This window comes from Odocoileus virginianus, chromosome 2 (assembly GCF_023699985.2).
Source record: "Odocoileus virginianus isolate 20LAN1187 ecotype Illinois chromosome 2, Ovbor_1.2, whole genome shotgun sequence".
Taxonomy (NCBI): Eukaryota; Metazoa; Chordata; class Mammalia; order Artiodactyla; family Cervidae; genus Odocoileus; species Odocoileus virginianus.
Genome location: NC_069675.1, coordinates 4358487 through 4373836, shown reverse-complemented (window position 1 = coordinate 4373836; position 15350 = coordinate 4358487). Strand labels below are relative to the sequence as shown.

General features: G+C 39.8%; 1 protein-coding gene across 2 annotated transcripts; it reads left to right on the top strand.

Annotated features, from left to right (window-relative positions):
• The first annotated feature begins 22 nt into the window (after nt 1–22).
• Nucleotides 23–14235, top strand: MITD1 (microtubule interacting and trafficking domain containing 1). Of its 2 annotated transcripts, none has more exons than XM_020902583.2 (7): nt 23–235; nt 9295–9396; nt 11748–11884; nt 11969–12055; nt 12990–13105; nt 13860–13920; nt 14014–14235. In XM_020902583.2, exons 1-7 carry the CDS (start codon nt 85–87, stop codon nt 14107–14109), a joined length of 750 nt encoding a protein of 249 aa, XP_020758242.1. In that variant the 5' UTR covers nt 23–84; the 3' UTR covers nt 14110–14235. The 2 variants fall into 2 exon arrangements, with proteins under 2 accessions (XP_020758242.1, XP_070330931.1); XM_070474830.1 differs by lacking the exon at nt 23–235 and adding an exon at nt 258–377.
• The last annotated feature ends 1115 nt before the right edge of the window (nt 14236–15350 follow it).

The following is a 15350-nucleotide window of genomic DNA, read 5'->3' as shown; positions in this document are numbered from 1 at the left end:
CATGGGCGTCACGTGACCGCGTGCGGGAGCGCCGCGGACCCACCCACCAAGGAACAGGTAGAAGCTGATGCAGTTTCCGGGATTATGGCGAGGTCCGGCCTGGCGCAGGACGCTGGGAGCACAGCTGCCGTCACTGTGATAAAGCGGGCGTTGGAACTGGAGGCCGAGTCCCGGTACCCGCAGGCTCTGGTGTGTTACCAGGAGGGGATCGATCTGCTCCTGCAGGTTCTGAAAGGTGAGCAATGAACCGGGGAGCGGAGACTGGAGGAAAAGGAGTTGCAGCCCGTCTTGCCTGAGTGGGAGTGAAAGAGTTAAAACGATTCCTTTCGCCGCGAGACTGCAGTGAAATACAGAAGATGGGGCGTTCTACAGGACAGGTGGACTGGTTTCTTTTATATCTTTATTAGATTGATGTCGTCAGTGAAGGAGAGGTTACTGTTCTAGAATTTTTAGAGGTAACTAGATGCAGTAGCTGCCTTGAAGGGACTTGGATTTGAACGAACTGTATAAAACATTTGGGGATCAATTTAGGAAGATTGTATACGGAACAAGTAGCAATAAAATTATTACCTTTGTTAGGTAGTATGGTATTTTTCAAACTCTATTCTTAATTTTAGAGGTGCAGACTAACATGTTTGGGAAGGAGTTGTCATGATGTCTGAATTTGAACGTCGAAGCAAATATGACAAAATGCTAACAATTTTTAAATCTAGGTGAAAGATAATAAGGGTGTTTATTACACCCTTTTCCTTATTTTTCTCATTAAACGTTTTTATTATAAGTTAAAAAAAAACTAACAAGGGCCTACTGTGTAGAATGGGGAACTCTGCCCAGCACTCTCTAATGACTTACATGGGAAGAGAATTTTAAAAGAGTGAATATATGTGTATGTTTAACTGATTCACTTTGCCGTACCCATGAAACTACCACAACATTGTAAATGAACTATGCAAGTATTAGTTGCTCAGTCATGTGGGATTCTTTGTGACCGCATGGACTGTAGCCTGCCAGTCTCCTCTGTCCATGGGATTTTTCAGGCAAGAATACTGGAGTGGGTCTTCCTGACCCAGGGGTTGAGCCAGTGTTTCCTATGTCTCCTGCATTGGCAGGTGGGTTCTTTATCACTAGCACCACCTGCGAAGCCCAACTATACTCCAATTTAAGTTTTTTCATTAGAAATGGATATACTGAAATTTCGTGTGAGAAATGTATAGGATTGTGAGAGGTAAGACTTTCTGTTACATGGTTACTCAGTGTTGTTGTTGGGTCGTTCAGTCACCCAGTTGTGTCTGACTCTGCAACCCCATGGACTGCAGCATGCCAGGCCTCCCTGTCCCTCACCATCTCCCAAAGTTTGCCCAAGTTCATGTCCATTGCATCAGTTGATGCCATCCAGCCATCTCATCCTCTGACGCCCTCTTCTCCTTCTGCCATCAGTCTTTCCCAGCATCAGGGACTTTTCGAATGAGTTGGCCGTTCGCATCAGATGACCAGTTCAGTGTTGAGAAGTACCCAAATAACCTTAACAACCGAGCACAATTCCTTGCAGGTAGTAAACATGTAATTATATATTAATTGACTTAAAACGAGCCCCTGCTCCCCATCGTCTTGTGTTCCCAGTCTGGCCCAAGATCTCCCCTCTATGCCTTTTTTGCCTGCGTGTTTATGATTTGTTTGAGAAGCTTTGAGACAGCGGAGGCTGCTCTTCAGTGTACAGTGCTTTTCTTAGAACTCTGAAACCCTACCTTGGGCAGGGACCATTTGATGATGGTGATAACAAGAGTAGCTATCATTTATAAGTCTTGAGTGGTAGGTAGTGTGCAGAGCACGTTAGAAGCATGATCCCAATTCGTCCTTATGGTTGCCCTATGAAATATGAGGTGATGTTACCCTCATTTTACCACATAAAAAGCAAAGTTCACTTTCGTGAACTGCCACCATTAGTAGAGTCGCAATTGGAACCCAAGGCTTTAGTGAGTCTGCTCTGCTGACTCCCAGAAAGGGATATGGCATACAGTGTTGGACTCTGAAGCAGCAGAATCCCAGGAGTTCTGCTCCTGTGTGCTCCACTGATCCTGTGGGGGTTAAAGAGACAGTAACATGATCTGGAAGGTTAAGATACAAGTGCAGATAACTGTACTGCAGGGAATAAGTGCCAAGAGTCATGGAAACAAATGCAATGAGGATTTAAAGCGCCAGTGGTCATTTGGGGATGGAGAGGCGGAGGTTGCTTTTGATAGGGGTTTTGGAAGGTTAAGTAGAATTTCAGAAACTCAGCTAAAAGTGTTCCAGTTCTGTCTCTGCTGTTTTACTAAATAAGTGGTTCAGTTCACTTTGGCATATACCTATAGAGGAAGAGGAGAAGTTTAAAGGTATTCTGGTGCTTGGAGCATGCTGTGGATGGCCTTGACTGCCAGGAGATTTTAACTCATTCCCTTGACAAGGAGAAACTAAAGTTTCTGCAAAGAAGTGACATAATTAAAGTTGCATTTCAGGGCCTGCCTCTCTTAGGAATATGTTATTCTCCCAAATATTTGCATGACCTGTTCTCCTTCCTCTTTCAGGTATTTACACAAATACCACGTTATTTGTGAGGCCATTCCCTGACCCCAGTGTGAAATTACAACCCCCATCCCAGGACTCCCTTATCCTTCTTCCTTGCTTTATTTAATAGCACTTTATCACAGTCTAACATACATGTTTTACCAATTTATCTCTGTTGTCTTTCCTCCCATTTGAATGATAGTGGGGAATTGTGTTTTGTTTTATTAACTGCTGTGTCTCCAGTGCTTAGAATAATGCCTGGCATGTGGTAAGTTCTCAGTAAATATTTCTTGAATAAATGAGTGAACAGGGCAGGAGTGTAGGAGAGACATGAACCTGAAGAGACTGAAGTCAAGCAGATCAATTAATGAACTCCTGCAGGAGTCCAGATGAGAGGAGATGAGGGCCTGAATCAACCATGACCTGAATGACACCACTTATTAGGAAAGGGAGAGGACAGAGTGGACATTGAATTACTGGCATTGGCTCATTGATTAGATGTGGGAGTGAGTTTCCAATGGGACTTGGAGATGGCTATATGATGAAGCCTGGAAGACAAAGTCATGTTTGACCCACAGAATGGGTCAAACTGTGATCAAGGATAATGATTAAGAAAGAGGACAGGGAAAATAGTGTATATTTATAGGCAGTAGCAAAGTAACAGTAGGGTTAAGAAAAGAGGTGTTAGATAAAATCTAGTTCTAAAGGAAGCTGAGAGGGCAGTGTGTAAATAAATTAAGTAGATGATAATGATACTGACAACATTTATTGAGTATTTCCTGCATGCCAGTCTCATAATTTGTTGTCGTTCAGATGCTAAGTCATGTCAACTCTTTGCAATTAGTTTTTCATAATTAGTCCTCTCCACAATTTTCTAGGGTACTATTACTCTTTCCACGTTAGGCAAGAAGATAAAAAGAGGTTGAATAACTGGCCAAGATCACACAGCTAAAAGTGGCAAACCAGGTTTTGTTTTTTAATTCTTTTTTGACTGTGCTGAGTCTTTGTTGCAGCATGGGTTCTCTAGTTGAGGCAGATGGGCTTAGTTGCCCTGTGACATGTGGGATCTTAGTTCCCTGACCAGGGATTGAACCCGAGTCCCCTGCCTTGGAAGGCATATTCTTAACCTCCTGACCACCAGGAAAGTCCCCAAACATTATATTTTAGTTGGTTAATTTTTTTTTTCTCATGATAGTATGGCTTAAGAATTCTGAAACTGCTTGATGTCTATACTGAACTTGAAAGTGAAAGTATTAGTTGCTCAGTCATGTCCGACTCTTTGCAACCCCATGAACTGTAGCCTGCCAGGCTCCTCTATCCATGGGATTCTCCAGGCAAGAATACTGGAGTCGGTAGCCATTTCCTTCTCCAGGGGATCTTCCCTACCCAGGGATCTAACCAGGAACAAGCTAGTAAATATATTGTGGATAATGAAAGAAGTTATAGGTGAGGAAAGGAGGAAAGCTAGAATGAACCCTGTGGGATCAAAGTTAATGTGAATTTGTGGGTTTTGATGCAGATGAACAGATACAGCAATAGAGATGTATGTATTAGTAAACCTCCGTAGACATTCTGCCTGTATTGACAGAAAGCGTCTAGATTTTCCCCAAGCTTCAATGAGCACACTTAGCACTCAGAATATGATCTCTTGATGCCATTCTCCAATAAAAGAAACCAAAGTCTCTGGGAGAAATGGTTAATTCTGGGGCTGGAGCAAGAAAACTACGTTTTGCACCAAAATGTAAGGAAATACTCAAAAAATAATGGGGTATGTCAGAAGTACACAGGAGCTCTCAAAGCCAATGCTGATAATATTTAAGCAAGAAAATGATGATAGTTTCCCATCCTGATACCAAAACCAGACAAAGACAAGACAAAAAAATAAAACTACAGGTCAATATCACTGATGAACATAGCTGCAAAAATCCTCAACAAAATTTTAGCAAACACAATTCAGCAACACATCAAATGTCCATACATCATGATCAAGTTGGGTTTATTCCAAGAATGCAAGGATTTTTCAATATACGCAAATCAATCAATGTGGTACACCCTATTAACAAATTGAAAGATAAAAAGCATATGATAATATCAATAGGTGCAGAAATAGCTTTTGACAAAATTCAGCACCCATTTATGATTAAAACTCTTCAAAAAATGGGCATAGAAGGAACCTACCTCAACATAGGAAAGGACATATATGATAAGCCTACAGCAAACATAATTCTCAATGGTAAAAAACTGAAAGCATTCCCCCTAAGATCAGGAACAAGACAAGGGTGTCCACTTTCACCACTATTATTCAACATAGTTACAGCAATCAGAGAAGAAAGAGAAAAAAAGGAATCCAGATCAGCAAAGAAGAAGTAAAGCTCTCACTGTTTGCAGATGACATAATACTGTACATAGAAAACCCTAAAGATAGTTCAGAAAATTACTAGAGCTAATCAGTGAATTTAGCAAAGATGCAGGATACAAAATCAATACACAGAAATCACTTGCATTTCTATATACTAATATACTAACAATGCAAAATCAGAAAGAGAAATTAAGAAATCAATCCCATTCACCATTACAACAAAAAGAATTAAGTAGAAATAAACTTACCTAAGGAGACAAAAGAACTGTACACAAAAAATTATAGAACACTAAGGAAAGAAATCAAAGACTACATAAACAGATGGAGAGATATTCCATGTTCCTGGGTAGGAAGAATCAAGATTGTGAAAATGACTGTACTACCAAATGCAGTATACAGATTCAATGCAATCCCTATCAAATTACCAATAGCATTTTTCACAGAACTAGAACAAAAAATGTCACAATTCATATGGAAACACAAAAGACCCTGAATAGCCAAGGCAGTCTTGAGAAAGAAGAATAGAGCTGGAGGAATCAGCCTTCCTGACTTCAGGTTATACTACAAAGCTACAGTCATCAGGACAGTATGGTGCTGGCACAGAAACAGAATACAGACCAATGAAACAAGATCGAAAGCCCAGAAATAAACCCATGCACCTGTGGGTACCTTATTTTTGACAAAGGAGGCAAGAATATACAATGGGGCAAAGACAGGCTCTTCAACAAATGGTGCTGGGAAAACTGGACAGCTACATGTAAAAGAATGAAATCAGAACACTTCCTAACACCAAACACAAAGATAAACTCAAAATGGATTAAAGACCTAAATGTAAGACCAGAAACTATACAACTCTTAGAGGAAAACATAGGCAGAACACTCAATGACATAAAGCAAGATCCTCTATGACCCACCTCCTAGAGTAACGGAAATAAAAACAAAAATAAAAAAAGTAGGACCTGATTAAACTTAAAAGCTTTTGCACAGCAAAGGAAACTATAAGCAAGGTGAAAAGTCAACCCTCAGAATGGGAGAAAATAATAGCAAATGAAACAACTGACAAAGGGTTAATTTCCAAAATATACAAGCAGCTCATACAACCCAATGCCAGAAAAACAACCCAATCAAAAAGAGGGAAAAAGACCTAAACAGACATTTCTCCAAAGAAGACATACAGATGGCTAACAAGCTCATGAAAAGACGCTCAACATCACTCATTATTAGAGAAATGCAAATCAAAACTACAGTGATATATCACGTCACACCAGTGAGATGGCCATCATCAAAAAGTCTACAAACAATAAATGCTGGAGACGGTGTGGAGAAAAGGGAACTCTCTTGCACTGTTGGTGGGAATGTAAATTGATACAGCCATTATGGAAGACGGTATGGAGATTCCTTAAAAAACTAGGAATAAACCCACTATATGACCCAACAATCCCACTTCTAAGCGTATACCCTGAGGAAACCAAAATTGAAAAAGACACATGTACCCTAATGTTCATTGCAGCACTAGCTAGAACATGGAAGCAACCTAGATGTCCATCGACAGATGAATGGATAAGGAAGTTGTGGTACATATACAAAGTGGAATATTACTACATTTTTATATTACACCATAAAAAAGGAACACATTTGAGTAAGTTCTGATGAGGTGGATGAACCTAGAACCTATTATACAGAGTGAAGTGAGTCAGAAAGAGAAGGATAGATATCATATTCTAAGGCATATGTACGGAATCTGGAAAAATGGTACTGAAGAATTTATTTGCAGGGCAGCAATGGAGAAACAGACATAGAGAACAGACTTATGGACACGGGGAGAGGGAAGGAGAGGGTGAGATGTATGGAGAGAGTAACATGGAAACTTCCATTACCATATATAAAATAGAGAGCCAGCGGGAATTTGCTGTGTGGCTCAGGAAACTCAGACAGGGGCTCTGTATGAACCTAGAGGGTTGGGATGAGAGGGAGGTCCAAGAGGGAGGGGACATATGTATACCTGTGGCCGATTCATGTTGAGGTTTGACAGAAAACAGCAAAATTCTGTAAAGCAATTATCCTTCAATAAAAAAAAAGTAAAAAAAAGAAAATGATGATAGTTTTCAATTTCAACCCATAAAGTAAAATATCCATGAGTCCATATTGATATAAATTATTAGTAGAATAAATAAGTAGATGGGCGAGAAGGGACAGCTTTTCCTTACAGTGGAATTCCAGTTAATACATTAAGTAGAAATGATGGAAATAGAAAATCACCGTTTGGCAAATACTGCAGTAGTAATTGTTATAGGGAAAGGCCATCAATGGAACTTCCTTGGCAGGCCGGTGGTTAAGACTTTGCCTTCCAATGCAAGGGGCTCAAGTTCAATCCCTGGTTGGGCAGCTGAGATCCCACATGCTGCATACCGTGGCCAAAAAAAAAAAAAAAAGACCATCAGTGGATCCTAAAATATAGTGGATGAAGAGTAAAGAGAGATAGGATATTTACCCACAAGATAGCTTTTTCATACAAAATAGAAAATAGTGACTTTCTAGTGGAGAAATCTGTAAACTTCACCTCAACCAAGTCATCAGAGTTGACGTCTCCGGTAATAAGACATATTGACCTCATGTACCCACTGAGAAGGGCACAACACTTCTTTGATTTTCTTGCTAAAAATATATTTAACCTCAATCTTATCCTTAGAAAACAGCAGCAGCCCAAAATGAGACACATTCTACAAAATAACTGACCGCTTACCCTTCCTAAATGTCAAGGCCATAAAAGGCAGAAACATACTAAACGATTACAGATTGGAGAAGACTAAAGAGGCATGGAGTCTCACAGAGTCATGGAGTCTCACAGAGTCATACACAACTGAAGTGGTGAGCATTGGAATTCCATCACATCCACTAGCTTTATTAATAGCTGCTGCTGCTGCTGCTAAGTCGCTTCAGTCGTGTCCAACTCTGTGCGCCCCATAGACGGCAGCCCACCAGGCTCCCCTGTCCCTGGGATTCTCCAGGCAAGAACACGGGAATGGGTTACCATTTCCTTCTCCAATGCATGAAAGTGAAAAGTGAAAGGGAAGTCGCTCAGTCGTGTCCAACTCTTAGCGACCCCATGGACTGCAGCCTACCAGGCTCCTCCGTCCATGGGATTTTCCAGGCAAGAGTACTGGAGTGGGGTGCCACTGCCTTCTCCCTTATTAACAGCAGTGAGTCCTAAAGCCCACTTGACTTCGAACTCCAGAATGTCTGGCTCTGGGTGACCACGTCATCAGAGTTATCTGGTTCATTAAGACCTTTTTTGTACAGTTCTTCCATGTATTCTTTCCATCTCTTCTTGATATCTTCAGCATCTACTAGGTCTTTACTGTTTTTTGTCCTTTATTGTGCCCATCTTTGGGTGAAATGTTCCCTTGATATTTCCAGTTTTACATCCAACTAGACACAGAGTTCCAGAGAATAGCACAGAGAGACAAGAAGGCCTTCTTCAATGAACAGTACATAAAACTAGAAGAAAACAACAAAAAGGAAAGACTAGAGATCTCAGGAAAATTGGAAATATCAAGGGAATATTTCACCCAAAGATGAGCACAATAAAGGACAATAAAGTGGGATAATTAGTGAAATACCAATAAGGTATGTAGGTGACCTAATAGTGTTGTATCAACGTTCACATGCTTGCTCTGATCATTGTACTGTAGTTGTGTAATATGTTAATATAAGGCAGTCTGGATGAAGGGATTTGCCTTCATTTGTCTCTGCCATTTTCTTAGCTTTTCCATAAATATACGATTAATTCAAAATAAAATTTTTTAAAAACAGAGTTTAAAAATGAAATTAAAGCGAAAAATGAAAGCAGTATTAAAAGGGAGGAAGGAAGGGACCAGAAGTAATTTGGTAACTGGTTGGAGGTAGGGCTTGGGATAAGCTTTTATTGATATTGTATACTCAAAAATACCTTTGATTTTGGGATGGCTGGGAAAATGAGATAACATAAGCTGTAAAGGGGAAGTCTGGGATAAAGACTGGTTTTGTAGAAGAAAGATGTTGTTTGCTATCTTTTGATTATGCTAAGATTTCAAACTTATGGGTAATTGGAACAAAATAGTGCTCATAGTCAGTGACATGTAATAAGCCACCTTTATTTCCACACCTGATTGAGTGTCCCCAGCTGTCAGTCAAAGTGTCAGAGTCCCCACTCCTAAATAAAGTGGCTTCTGATGCTCAGTGAAAAGGTGAAGGTTGTATAGGATCACAAATTGGGACCTATTATTTGTGTATTTTAGGACCAAGGCGAACCATGCCAAAGGACAGGAAATCCGTGGAAAACTTAGGAAACACTGCCTGTACCAAAGAGAAAGCCTGTTTGGAATCTTGAGAGCCTATTTTTTAATTTGTAGGCACCAAAGATGAAACAAAGAAGTGTAATCTCAGAAAAAGAATTTCTGACTACATGGATAGAGCAGAACACATAAAGAAATACTTGGACCAAGAAAAAGAAGGTAAGGAGGCTACTTTGGAGAGTGTGTGCCTGAGCTCTTGTGACAAAGCCTGTTTCACCCAGTGTTTCTGGCTGTGCCCTTTGGAGCTCTGCGTGGTCTGGACTGTTTACCCTTGGGAGCTTACAGGTCTCCTCTGCATTTCCAATTCATAACTTTTTTTTTTTTAATATTTATTTATTTGGCTACACTGGGCCTTAGTTGCATCACTAAAAAAAAAAGACAGGGACTTTTTTTTTTTAAGTTGCAGTGTATGGGATCTAGTTCCCTGACCAGGGGTCAAACCCAGACCCCTGCACTAGGAGCTCAGAGTCTTAGACCACAAGGGAAGCCCCTTTGCCTGGTTTTGTTTTGTTTTCTGCTCCGGGGAAGGTGACAGTCGGATACCATCCTGAGAATTTGAGGACAGCTCTACATCCTGCAGAACTTTGCATGCCATTTTAAGGAATTCATGATCCCTATGAAGCTTATGTGTGGATTCTGGTTTCACTATTACTACAGAGCAATACTGAATGTAAAGCCTGTATTTTTATTTGTATCTCCCTTTATAAAATGACCAAAATGTTAAAAGTAGCTCAAGAAATGCCCAGGGCTTCTTTGAGATTTTTGTCTTGAATCAGAACGTTTTAGGAGTTAGGTATTCTTAATGATGAGAGATGCAGAAGGTATGGTTCCCTATTTATAACTGGTTCTCTGGGGGCTCCCCAGGTGGCGCAGTGGTAAAGAATCAGCCTACCAATGCATGAGACATGGGTTTGATCCCTGGGTGGGGAAGATCCCCTGGAGGAGGATATGACAACCCATCTAGTATTCTTGCCTGGGATATCCCATGAACAGAGGAGCCTGGTGGGCTGTAGTCCATGGGGTCACAGAGTCAGACATGACTGAGCAGTCACAGTGATGAGAGATGCAGGAGGTATGGTTCCCTTTTTATAATTAGTTCTCTACTTTTTGAGCATCCAGTTTACAGACATATAGACACCAGTGGCTATTGCCACCTGACATTTCACAGCTGCTGCATTCTACAGTCAAAGGAACTGCTGTCCTCAAAAAAAAAAAAAAAAAAAAAACACAACCAAAAACAGTGTGCCCCAGCCCTCAGCTCCTCTTTACGCCAGCCTCTGCACACCCCTTCCTGGTATTCTGTACTATCCCAAACCCTGGCTGCCCACATTAACCTGGCTATCTGGCTACTTTGTTGAGGAGTAATAAAATTGTTTACTTCATCCCAAATTGAAACCTGCAATGCAGTTTCCCTCTGAAATCTGAAGGAAATAGAGCACCATCAACTTTGTGGCTTGAATACACTGGCTTAAACTAACCTGCGTGACTAGCTTGGCTTGAAAACTGATGCACAGTTTGTAACTTTTTCTGTTTTGAGATATTAGGAACAGAATCCAATCTACTGATTTTCAAACAAAGTTTTAAAGTGCAACCACCATATGAATCAGGAACTACCATTAAAGATCATATTTTTTAAAAAAAAACCTTAAAGGTCTTTGATAACTTACTCAATAATTATTCATTTTGAATGAACAAAAACAATAGAACTCCCCTGCTGACCCTATGGCATTCTAGTCTTTAGCTTGGATTATTAAGAAGTACTATAAGTTTCTACTTAACACTCTGTCTACAAGTTCTAAGACTCCTAGACTCCATATTATATTGCATTTATATATTTAATGTGTGCTTAGTAACTCACTCATGTCTGACTCTTTGTGACCCTTTGGACTGTAGCCCACCAGGTTCCTCTGTCCATGGGATTTTTCAGGCAAGAATACTGGAGTGGGTTGAATACTGGAATTCTCTAGGGAATCTTCCCAACACAAGGATCAAACCTGAGTCTCCTGCTTTGCAGGTGGATTCTTTACTGCTGAGCCATCAGGGAAGCCATATATGTAATACCTCAGGTATTAAATTGCAAGACATAAAAAGACTTAAATCTGAAGAGAAAGGCCAGTTGCCCACTGAATCATAGCTTATGATTCTACTCATGGTGACAAAAATATTAGATATATTTATATACACTATGGTTCTCTCCTGAATAAACTAACTGGTTCTATAGGATTTAGCTCAAGAACCTATTCCAAGGAATCTCTGGACTTTCCCATTTGCCTGGCCTCCATGAAGGCAAAACTCCCTCATTGGAAGGTTTGCCTTATTTACCTCTGTGTGTGTGTAGCATCTTGCAATGTGTCTGGTGTAGATTAAGCATTCGAAAATGCTCACTGAGTGCTTGAGTTTAAAAACATTAACTTGTATGTGCTCCTGATTTTTCACTGTATATAAATATAGTATGTATAAAAAGAAAACAAGTAGTCACTGGTTTTATTACAGAAGCTTCTGTTTTGTAGCCGGAAAATATCACAAGCAAATTAAAATAGAAGAGAATGCAACAGGTTTCAGCTATGAGTCCCTTTTTCAAGAATACCTGAGTGAAACAGTTACAGAAGTTTGGATAGAAGATCCTTATATTAGACACACACATCAGGTAGGTGAAATGTACTCACATAGGATGAAATAGTTATTATTTAACATGTACGAGTTAGTAATAACCTATCCTAATATCTTTCAGCTGTATAACTTCCTTCGATTTTGTGAGATGCTGGTTAAGAGACCATGTAAAGTAAAAACTATTCATCTTCTCACCTCTCTGGATGAAGTAGGTACCTGAAAGCATTTACTCTTTCTTAACATCATGAACTTTACTCAGTTGTAGGATGTAGTTCAAAGCAAACTTGGATATAATGCTTCAGCCAGAGCTGTTTCATTGGAAATGAACTTGCTATCTTCATGCTCAGTCGCTCAGTTGTGTCTGACTCTTTGTGGCCCCATGGACTGTAGCCCACCAGGCTCCTCTGTCCATGGGATTCTCCAGGCAAGAATACTGAGAGTGGGTTGCCATTTCCTCCTCCAGCAGGTCTTCCCGACTCAGGGATCAAACCTGCGTCTCTTGCGTCTCCTGCATTGGCAGGTGGATTCTTTACTCCTGAGCCACCTGGGAATAGGTATAAAACACATTGGAGGAGATGCTGTTGATTTTAGTATGTTGTACCTTGCATTTGGCCGCTTAGCTAAGCTCTCTTATTCAAATAGTTTGTCAATTTAGTTTCTTGGATGTTCTATGAGTCAGTCACTCTGTCTGCAGTATTGATAGTTTCTATAATCGCTATCTTGATTTTGATTTAAATAGGGATAATTCTAAACAATTCATATTTCTAGGATTAATTTGAGAAGAAATCCTCATCTGAATAAATAGCACCATTAAAATACATCTTAGGAGATGGCACCAAGTTGTGTTACGTTCACATTAGAAAAAAAATGATTATTTTGATAAAAACAGTTGCTCTTAAACTACTTCATCTTCTTTGGTTGCCTCTTTGCATTAATGGACGGTGAAACTAGTGTAGAATATTTATATTTTAATTCACCTAAGATACACATTGCATGCACTTCTCAGGTGGCTCAGCAGTAAAGCATCTACCTGCCAATGACACAACTATGCAACTGAACACACACATTGCATAGCCTAGGAATAATTTAAAATATTAATAACTGAGTCAAAAAATGCTTTGTTTTTTTTTCCGTATTAACAGGGCACTGGGAAAGAGCAGCAGAGTAGTGGCCTGGAAGAGATAAAACAGTCACTCAGGAATCACGGAGTGCATTTGGAACTAGAATATTCTTCTTCAATACATGACCGAGAAATTAGGTTAGTGTATAGTAATGCTTTAATTTTTTTTTAATACTTTAATTTTTATGCAGTTGAAAAATACTTATTTTTATTTCTCATGTTATTTATAATTACATATAATATTCCACTTAAATATCAAAAATTTAAATAAAGCTTAATTTTAGTATTTTTCACTTTTGAAGAAAAAAAATCTGGGTAATTTTGTCCTCTGTGTGAGTTTCCTCTTTCCTAATGGAAAAAAATTGACATGTTCTGTGTCATCTGAGCAAAGGAAGTACTTTTCTATCCAATTATACATACAGTATTATGCCATTGGGATAATTTCCTTTTCTGGTGATACTGGTATTTATTTAATTTGGCTTTACTTCTTATAGTTTATTAAATTTTCTAGTAGGCATGACAGGATGCTGTGTTGTACCCGTTGGGGCCTCCTCTGCCCTGGTACATCCCCACCTCTAGGTGGGGAAGGCCCTGAAACACCACCAGTCTGCCTGAGTACACTTGGAAGCCACTTGTTAGCAGAACAGGGAAGCTTTCTCAGGAAGATGAAATTCATGAGGAAGGTTTAATTGAATTGTTAAACTCTTTTATCAACTAATGGTTGTTTTGTTTCATTGTAGACACAGCCCATAGGTAAACCCAGGTTTGGTTCAACTCTTGCCAGTGAAAGAAGTGATTTTGTTAGGGGAAGATTTAGCTGACACTTCATACAACTTTGATCATTGTCTGACTTAAATGTCTGGAGTATAATACTATATACTAATTTCAATAGGTTCAACAATGGATGGATGATTAAGATTGGAAGGGGACTTGATTATTTTAAGAAACCACAGGTAGGATATAGTCTTATGTGACTGTGTAGCATTCTTTAACAAAATGGCTTTGATCCTTTTTGTTTAAAAAAACCTCTTTTCTTCTCTTCTTAGAGTCGTTTTTCCCTTGGATATTGTGATTTTGATTTAAGACCATGTCATGAAACAACAGTGGACATTTTTCACAATAAGCACACGAAAAAAATATGATGGATAGTAGCCTAACTTACATATATATTTATACTTTAAATGAATGTTGGGTTTTTTTTTTTAAACTTTGGACAGATCATTCCTATAATGTATGAATTTAACAATAAATTTTTATATTTCTACTAATGTATGGATTCCTTGTTCATTTGTGTGACCAATCCTGAATACTTTTATCAATAAGTTACTCAGAGTTATAGTGTTTCAAGTATAGCTAGTTGAAACATCTCCCCAGATTTTCACTTATTTGGATGTTGATGAATGAATCAACACCTTAGCCACTGGACCACCCAGGAAGTCCCTACAATTATGTGTCTTTAGCAGACATTTACCTAAATTCAGTTATCCTCTATTACTTAACTCTTTATAAAGGCAAATCAAGCCTTTTAGTAATACCGGATGCATTTTGCAGCTCACCTAACCTTGACTGGAACATCTGTAAAGCTCTGCAGCTTAGCATCAATTGTCCTGGGAGAGCCTATCCATTGAGATGCCAGTTGACTGGTTGGGGGATAGACTAGGTCCCATGGGGATCAGCTGGGAGAGGGGATACTGCTAGAGGCAGTGGGCAGACCAGAAGCTTGAAGAAGAAGCTAAGCCAAAGTCTGTAGAGGGAAACAGAAGTCCTGGTGTTGGAGAGTGCCCTTCTGAACATCACATCTGGAAAAGCTTGAAGATTTCAAATCAAGAGTGGATAGTGTGGAGGGACAAAGCCAGGTAGAGGTCATAGGAAGAGTTGGGCAGAGTAGTCTGGGGTTGGGGAGGACCCTGAAACCCCTCTGTTAAGGGGTGATTGTGCACATACATAACCCCTAGAAATTCACGTTTAAATCCCAATCCCTGGTACCTCAGAATATAACCATATTTGGAAATAAGGTCTTCAAAGAAATAAGTTATGTCTGTAGGTGATCCTAATCCAGTATGATGGGTGTCCTTATAAAAAGTGGACATCCTGACTCAGATATGCACCAAGGAAAGACTGTGTGAAGTCACAGCAAGATGGCACCACCTGCAAGCCAAGGAGACGAGCTTCAGAAGAAACCAAACCTGTTGTCACCTTGACCTTGAATAAAAAAAATGACCGTTGTTTTAGCCATCAAGTTTTGGAGTGGTTTGGAATGTAGCAACGGATCGCTGATGCAGCATGACTGCTGTCCTCCCTGCTCCACTTTGCATGGCTGCCTCTTCATTCCTCAAGGCTCAACATCAGTGTCAGGTCCCCGATGGCTTCAAGTGGGGATCCC